The 8,757-nt window shown below is 50.6% G+C and overlaps 1 protein-coding gene across 1 annotated transcript; it reads right to left on the reverse strand.

The window, feature by feature from the left end:
- Window positions 1-1,636: 1,636 nt before the first annotated feature.
- FOXQ1 (forkhead box Q1) lies at window positions 1,637-4,485 on the reverse strand. The gene has a single exon (XM_047735021.1). It carries the CDS (start codon window positions 3,715-3,717, stop codon window positions 2,491-2,493), a length of 1,227 nt encoding a protein of 408 aa, XP_047590977.1. The 5' UTR covers window positions 3,718-4,485; the 3' UTR covers window positions 1,637-2,490.
- Window positions 4,486-8,757: the final 4,272 nt, after the last annotated feature.

The raw sequence follows: 8,757 nt of genomic DNA on the forward strand, positions 1-8,757 counted from the left end.
GAAAACCTTATGGTACCTGGGCACCAGAAGCCGGGGAGGGGACCCCAGTCGCGGGACTCCGGAGCCTTCATTAGGAAGGAGAGATTTTTTCCGAGAGAATAGCTGTGATTTTTTTTTTTTTTTAAATTACCTTTCCCTTTGCCTCTTTTACATTGCCCTGTATTCTTTAACATAAATAAACTGCGATTTAAAATCTCCATTTGCAAACTTGACGTCATGTATTAGTGTAGAAATGAAAATTGTGGCTTTCCAAAACTGATTTAACCACCACCTCCAGAGGCAAGGTGCTGTCTATTTTTAAATCAGTTTTGGAAAGCCTCTGGAGGCAAGATACACTGTTGGAGAGAAATGGTCTGCTGGAGTTCAGAAGCACCTCAAGTGTCTGACTCCTTGCTTGCCTTTAATCTGAGTGTGTTTTCAAAAGAAAAAGCAAAAGATTGAGTATATGAGTCCTGATATTTTCAGGCCAGTGAACTTTCCCCATCCTTTACTCCCAGTCCATTTCAGTTTTATTTTTTGGTCTAATTATTGGCCTTGTGGGTGAAAATCTCCACTTCAGTGTCTACCTTTTGCCATAATTCAACCCTATTATTATCACTCTTCATGACTACTAAGTAGATATCACCAAAATTTGTCAAGACTTGTTACTAGACTTGCAGATGGGGTTTCCCCCCATTTCTGCCCAAGACAGCATCCTGAAATAAATCCCACTTTCTTTTCCCCACCTCACAATATGTAAACCCTAAATCATCCTCTTGTCTAAAATTAGATCTACAGAAGAACTGCAAGAACAAGAATGGGGCCTAAATTTCTAGATTCTGAATTTCTTGTTCTTTGCATTAGTCTTTAGAATATTGCAATCCATAAACTGTTAGAGCCCCACTGCCTCTGAATTTACGGAACAACAGGTGTTCACACTGTTTTCTGGTACTTGCTCTGATCAAAACCTTCCCTTTTTACTGTGAGATACTGTCTTTGCCCCATCTGAGGCGGTGTTTTCTCTTCAGATCACAACTGAAATAGGCCTGGCATCCCCACCTCTACAAATGCTATCCTCATACGAGTGGAAAAAAACAAACAAACAAACTACTGATTCGTTCATAAACAGATTAACTTTCGCATTCCTAAAAAGGCAGATCATTTCATTTTGACAAAAATCACTGGCTTTTAAGTTGCTTTTAAAACTGCCCTAAAGAAATCTTTGGTGTATTAAGAGAGTCTTATGCCAAGATTTTTTCCAGCTTTTTGAGCTCCAAGTCAGATCCAACTTACTTAAAAATGCCTGCTTGACTATAAAAGCTTGCTAATAGCTCAATTTGTCTGCTAAAGCATTTTCTTGTAGGAAAGGGGCACACACCTTATCATTTGTTCTGGTAACTCTTAAGTGAGTTTTCATAGAGGTCATTGGTTTGAAGTTTAAGAAATCATGTTGACAGAAGTCCCATCCTGGAGATTTGTAGGATAATTGTTTAGGTGAGGAAACCTGCACTCCGACTTTACCTTTATTGAATTATTCAAGAAATTGTTTGACTCCATTGGAAGTTTCTTGAGAGTCAAACCTGAACCCATTTTCTTGGCAAGGGCAGGGTGGGGAGAATGTAAAAAATTCTGCATCTGCACCCACCACCACAAAGTGTTAAAGTCAGTTGTGAATTTTATTAAAAATAAGCACTATGCCTGGGTTTCATAAAATTTATACATGAATATGTACAGACACAAATAAAATAATATTAAAAATAAAAAAAATCACACTTGCTTTCAGGTGGCAGTGGTCCTGGCACCCCACATACATAATGCTAACATTCCCTTTAAAGAAATTGCTTGGCCCAAGGAGACCACAGGTAGAGATCACCGAACCACTAATAAAGCTGTAGCCCGTTGCCTGCAACATTTTCAATTCAGGTCTCAAAAATATATAAATAATTTAATTACAAAACCCAACTTTTTTTTTTTTTAAATCTTTTGGCACAGTGAAGCATTGGTCAATAGCAGAGAAATGACTGCAGATTCTCTGACATCTCTCTCACACTCAGTCATGCCTGTAAATGCCACATACTTACATGGAGCAGGGGCCATTAAGCCCCATACAGTAGTCATATCATTTATCCTATGGAATGGTTCCCTGATTTTTTTTTTTTAAAGGGACAAATCGATAGAAGGTGCGACAAAAATAGGAATAAGGGGGAGTAAGAAGATAGGAAAAGTCTTTGTGAAGTGAGGGAAGGACAGGCTTGGTCAAGAACCTAAAACAATTATGGAGAATTGGTTTGGTCTTCTGTAAAGTCACAAAAGATGAAAAAAAATCTGAATTAAATTTGAACACTTCTGTCAAAAATGCTTTAGCTTTAAGGCACGTTTGATGGAGATTTTTCTATTAACGTCTCTCTCTCTTTTTTTTTTTTTTTGGTCTGTCTAGAAAAATGTAAAGCCCCGGCCTGCGTTTCCTGCCTCCCCGAAGGCGCCCACCTTTGGGGGGCTCCGCGGCTCTGTTCAGGCCAGGAGCGTCTCCACTGGGTAAGGCAGGTGCGTGCCGGGGCCACAGACCGAGGACGCCTGCAGGGCCGCGGGCAGCCGCAGGGGGCAGTACAGGTGCACGCCGCCGCCGGCCACCGGGCCTCGAAAAGGCTTGGCTGGGGCCGAGGAGGAGAGGGGCGCGAGCAGGAGGTGAGGTGCGGCGGGTGGCACCGCGGGCTGCGCGTCGGTTCCGCGCGCGGCCAGCAACGCCGGCTCGGACGTCCCATATGCGCACAGCGGCAGCAGGGCCCCTCCAGAGGCGCCGGGGAGTAGCGCGGGATATGTGGGCAGCGGCGGGCAGGGCGAGGCGCCCCACGGCAGGCGCGCCCCGGGGACCGCTTCCCCGTCGCGGCGGCTGCGGAACGGTTTGCTGAGGATGCTGTCTATGGCGAAGGAACTGGAGAACTTGCCCGCCGGGCTGGAGCGCCCCTCCTGGCGGGCAGGCGGGCGCGCGAGGGGAGAAGCCGGGGCGGCGGGTGCGGGCGGCGGGGGTGAGGCGGGGGGGTGGGCCGCGGCCTCCTCGGGCCGAAGCCCCGGTGCGGGGGCCGCCGCCCGGTGGCTGAGGCGCTTGCGGCGGCGGCGGAAGACCCCGTCGGCGAAGGTGTACTCGCTGTTCGGGTTGAGCATCCAGTAGTTGTCCTTGCCCCAGGGCCGCGAGGGGTCGCGCAGCACCTTGACGAAGCAGTCGTTGAGCGAGAGGTTGTGGCGCACCGAGTTGCGCCAGCCCGTGTAGCTGCCGCGGAAGAAGGGGAACTTGCCCATGAGGTACTCGTTGATCTCGGCCAGCGTCAGGCGCCCGCCCGCCGAGTCGCGGATAGCCATGGCGATGAGCGCGATGTACGAGTACGGGGGCTTGGGCCGCCGAGTGTAGGGCTTGCTGCGCGCGCCCTCGCTGCCCACCGCGCTCCCCGCACCCGGCCCCACCGCGCAGGCCTCCGCGTGCCCCGCCGCCGCCGCCGCCACCGCCCGGCCCTCCTCCTCCTCGCCCGGCCCCCCGCCTGGGCTTGGCTCGCCGCCGCCCGCTAGCTCCGCGGCGCCGTCGCCTGCCGCGGGGCTGTTGGCCGCACAGTCCCCGTCCGAGCCCAAGGAGTCGTCGCCAGCTGCCGACAGCGGAGATGGCGCGTTGCTGCCGCCTGCACCCTCCAGATCACTAACCGGCTTGTCCCCGTGGGCCGCGCGGGGGTCAAACACCTCCAACTTCATGCCCGCGCACCCTGTCCCTGCCCTGGGCCGTACCCTTTCCTTCGCGTGGCCTTGGGAAGCTGGTGCGGGGGGCCGGAATGGAGATCTCGAGGCCAGGGGTCTTCGCCTTTCTTTCCTGGGAGCTCTCCCTCTTCTTGCGAGAGACAGTCACTTTTCCGTTGAAGAGGCTTCTTCCGCTGAAATTTTTTTTTGGAGGAGTTGTGCTTATTGGGTGAACTAAGAGGGGCGGAGAGGGAGGAGTTGGGTGGGTACTGTCTTCAGTTCAAGGATGAGAGACTTCGGGGTGAATGCGTACAGGGGCGCGGTTCCACCCTCTGATGCGCAAGTGTGCCGGGTTTGGGACTTCTTGCTGGAAGGAAGAAGCGTGAGCATCTGCTATCCATTCAAGAGACCAGGAGGTGTTCTTCACTGGAGGTCCCAGGTCCGGGGCAGGAATCTTTGGGGCACGGAGATGGTGCCAACCGGTGTTCGTGCCACCCTTGGGGTAGGGTCTGGAACCCTCAGTCTTGAGCGCCCGCGGAGCGGAGTCCCGGAGGCCTTGGCGCCCGTAGCCGCCTTTCCGCCCCGGCTCTCCGAAGCTGCATCTCCGCGCTGGCCGTCCGCTGTTACATCTCGTTTCCACCTTCGCCCCGGCCCAATATAACCCTGCGGCCGCTCTGAGGGGGCGGGGCCTGGGCCCCTAGGGCCGAGGGGTGGGGGAACGAGGTGGCCTAGGTGGCCGAGGCTCCCCGGAGGGCGCACACCAGGCCGAGGCCAGGCGGCAGCGCGGCCGCAAAGTCAGAGCGCAGGTTGTTTGTTTTGGGTCGGCCCGGCCCCGCCCTCCGCCTCCTGCCAATGGGAAGCCTGCGCGCGGCTGGGGGTGTGCGTGTGTCTGTGAGTGTGCCTGCACGCCGGGCCCCGCCCGCCCCACTCCTCCCTCAGGTGTGAGCACCCGACCGCCTGGGAGGGGTCCCTGCGTCATGCAGCTCAAGGAGGCGATTTGGGCAGTGGCGGGGGGCTATCCTCGGGGGCACCTGGAAGGGCTGGGTGCAGGGCGGCAGGGACTTTGCTCAGGCCTACGATTCTCCCAAAGAGCACGCAGTGTAGTGAAAACTGCTTCTTCCGAAAGCAAATCCCTGTAGTTACTGACGAAGAGCTGAACAGCAACGACCGCGCAGGACACTGCAGGGACCGCTTATGGGAGCCATATGCTGTGCACCTTTCTATGATTTTTTTTTTTTGGCGGTCTTTTTTTTTCTCTTTTCTTTCTCCCTCCTTCCCATCTTTCTTCTTTTCTTCTCTGTTTTTCTTTTCCTTTCTTTTTTCTTTCCTTCTTTTTCTTTCTTTTCTTTCATACTGCATACTGGACTTGAAATTGTGATTTATTTTCTTTCTTTCTTTCTTCCTTCCTTTCTTTCTTTCTTTCTTTCTCTCTTTCTTTCTTTCTTCCCTTTCAGGACCTTGACTCTTGCTCGCTTAAATGGCCTCTGACTTTCACTTTTCTTTCGTTTTCCTTTACCTTTTCTTTACCTGGCTGGTGGCTCTTGGGTAAGAGCAGCACTGTTCCCCTCTTTCCCTGGGGCTGCTGTGTATGGCACAGGGAGCCAGGCTCTGCCTGAGTGTGAACCCCTGCAGAACCCTGCAGACGCGGGCGAAGCGTGGGACGTGCTCTTCTGGGTTCCGACTAATCAAGGGGAATGAAAGGGAGGGTGTGTTCCGGGGACCCGGAGGCGGGTGGCAAGAGCACGATATGTTTACGACCATTTCTTCCCAATTTCCCCTTGAGGGCTTTTGTTGTGGTTTTGGACCGTCGAGAAAGGGGGGACCTTTTTCTGTCGCAGGACAGTTGGGCCTACTACGTGTCAATGCCCCAGGGATGGGGCGCCCCGGACCCCCCCCCCCCGGAAGGGTGCACTTCTAACCTGCTGCCCTTCCACGCTGAGGTTTCCTCCTTTTTCCTGCCTTTGTTGGACATAGCGAGGGAGCTGCGAGTACGTGGAAGCTCACCTTTGATGTTTATTTTATTACTTTCCACCATTTGTGTAGAAAACGTACACAATCCTCTCTTATCTTTATTCAGGCAGTTTTGAAGGCATTTAGAATGGGGCGGGCAAAATGACAGACCCATCGGCGGTTCTGTTATTTTTGTGTTTGGAGAAATGATTATTTGGAGATTAGACTGACATTTATTGCGTGTTTGAGTTGGGAGTGGGGTGGGGAATGGATTCTTTTCCAGAGATGAGCCTCTCTTTAAGGAATCTGCTCACTCTAGCCCTGGGAGTTTATGGTCCCTTGGACCTGAGTGGGGGGGGGTGGGCTAAGGCAAGATAGCAGCCAGGTAAAGAGGCAGTGATTTGTCTAGTGACAAAAGACAGGCACAATGAATGTCATCCTCATTTGAACTCTGGAGGTGGGCAGGGCAAAAGGAAGAAGGCTTATTTTTTGAGTGAGATAAGCCTGGGCAAGTTGGTTGAGGTGGGCGTCCAGTTTGGCTGCAGAGTCTAAGGGAGGCCCTTGAGACACTCCAGTGCCAAGGTGCCCAGCCATCACACAGTTCCATCTTAGATACAGCATAGGTGTGCTGTACCGCAGGATTGGAGTCACACAGCTAATACCAAACTTGTGACCCTGATGCAGCCCAGACACCTCCAGATTAGCAGCAACACTCACCTTAACACTCACCTCTATGGGCTGTCCTCCCTGGACCCCCGTGACTTCCTCCACCCTGGTGCTCTGCATTCGCCTATATTCCCCCCTCCTCCCTCCCCAGATTCCCCTAGCCCAGGTACAGGAGTCAAGGCGGCTCTCATGTTAGTCTGGGAAGATTATGGACTAATGGACTGTTGATAGGGATATTGTTCAGAGAGCATAGAAGAAAATTGGGCAGCATACTGTGCCCTGCTGCCACGTACACACATGGCCAGGTGAGGCCGCAGTTTGGATCTTCTTTGCCTGTAAAAAGAGGCCCATCCAAATGGACTCCTAAATTTTCTCTCATCTCTTGAACGGATAGTTTGCTGGCACTCATTTTTTTCTTGGGTTGAACGCACAGGAAGTGCATTTTCGCCTCTAGGGAGTTTGCAAGGCAAGGTGGTGTGTGAACATGCAGTCCTCTGGACTATAGTGGCAGTGGCACTCTTTGTCTTAGTCTGCTAGTTCCAGAATGTGCACATCTGCTCTGGTGAGAAGAGGGAGGGGGTTGTGGATCTCCTGGGCAGGCAACCTGGAGATGGGGCTTTGATCAAAGGAGTGTTGGCTGTCCCTGGGGAAGGCAGACTGCCCCCCATCAGTGCCCATTTATCTATTTTTTTACCCAGTGCCTTCCCTCTTGCTCATCCTCAGCAGGAGCAGACACTCTCCTTACCCCATCTCAGGTGGGAAAGGGAACTGCCAGTTCTCCTTTGGGATGGGTCTTTCCCTTGCCTCAGTGCTGGGATGCTGGTGTGTGGCTGTCTGCAGGTTTGGAGCCTAAAAAGGTTTGAAGGAAAGGATGGAGGTGGGAGAATTCTCAGCAAGAAAATCTTTTCTATTTTCAGAGTGACCATTGGTGATGGACCTTGGAAAGGAGGCCCTGGTAAGAATAGCAGGAGGTGGGCTAACTTAAGGAGGTAAAAAGATCCTCAAGAACTAGAGTGGAAGCCCCACTAGGGCAGGAGTTTTGTCTTTTTCCCTCACTGCTGTGTGCCCAGTCCTTGCCTCCAGAATGTCACATTGTGCCATTTGCTGAGGACAGGCTGCATTTGTCTTTAATTAAGATCAGAAATAAAACTGCTGTTTCCCTTTGTGGTTGATTTTGGTATGTTATCTTTAACTGCTGTTTACAGCCAAGGAAATCACTCACTTTGTCCAGATTTAAGAAAGACAAGAATGGATGGAGAAAGGATCCATTCTGTGCATCTCTATCCACAACATCCTCAAGCCCAGGCACTGTAAAAAAAATTCACATTCAATGTTTTGTTAGTTCATAAGTTCTTCAGAAATGGTTGGAGATTTCTGCTCCCTAATTCTTAATCCACTGGGGGACTATTGATGGATCAATAATAAAATACCAGTGGGTAGAGCCTGACTAAACACTTGCAGTTATGAAAGCCCTATTAACTCGTTGTTGGTTTTTTTCCCCCTTGCCTTTTTCTTTCCATGGAGAGAAGTGAATAAGCTATGGCCAAAGATGAGTTCACATTTCCATGATCTTGTGGCCTCCCTGAAGTGATTTTAGGCAAAGGAAGATAATGCATGTATCTGTAGACACCAAGAATTAAATTAACTGTGGAAGCTATCTGCACATTTAATGATTTGATAGTGCTTCAAACCCCAGTTCTAAAATCTAATGTGGGTGGGAAATAATTTAATTCCTAAAGTGCTTAAAGTAATTTGGGAGACTGGAAGTTGATTCTGAGTGGAAATACCAAAGACTTGTCCCTGAATTGAAAGAACATACCTGGCGCGCCTGGGTGCCTCAGTCATTGACTGTCTGCCTGCTGGGCTGGAAGCCTGCTTCTCCCTCTCCCACTCCCCCTGCTTATGTTCCCTGTCTTGCTGTGTCTTTTTTTTTGTCAAATAAATAAGTAAAATCTTAAAAAAAAAATGAAAGAGCATACAGACTTTGCACAGTGGGAACATGGGATCACTTTGATAACATTCCCTGTGGGTAACCTGGAAACAGCTTTGAGTTTCTTGATAACCTCCTCTGGTAACTGCTGTCCGCCTCCGGGTATAAAGAAAAGGTGAACTTAAAAGCACTTTCCTGTGGGAACCTGGACCTGTGGATGAGTCTACATTATAATGCCCTTAAGAACCTAAGAGCCCCAGGCACAGAGGACAGGCTAATAATGTTCAGAGTCCCAAGGGAAAATGTGTGGCACTGGACCTATGTGAATTCTCTCTTGAGGAACAGAGAGGGTCCTGACTCATAGTTTTAGAAGTCAGGTGGCAGTGAAAGTTCTGTGACTCTTCCTTTCTCCTAGTGAAAACATATAGGAAACAATACTTTGTGCTCTGTTATAACCCATACCTCCATTGTTTGGCTGATTGTTTGGTAGATTCTGAAAACTTGGGAAGAAT

Source organism: Lutra lutra, chromosome 6 (genome assembly GCF_902655055.1).
Source record: "Lutra lutra chromosome 6, mLutLut1.2, whole genome shotgun sequence".
NCBI classification, from domain to species: Eukaryota; Metazoa; Chordata; class Mammalia; order Carnivora; family Mustelidae; genus Lutra; species Lutra lutra.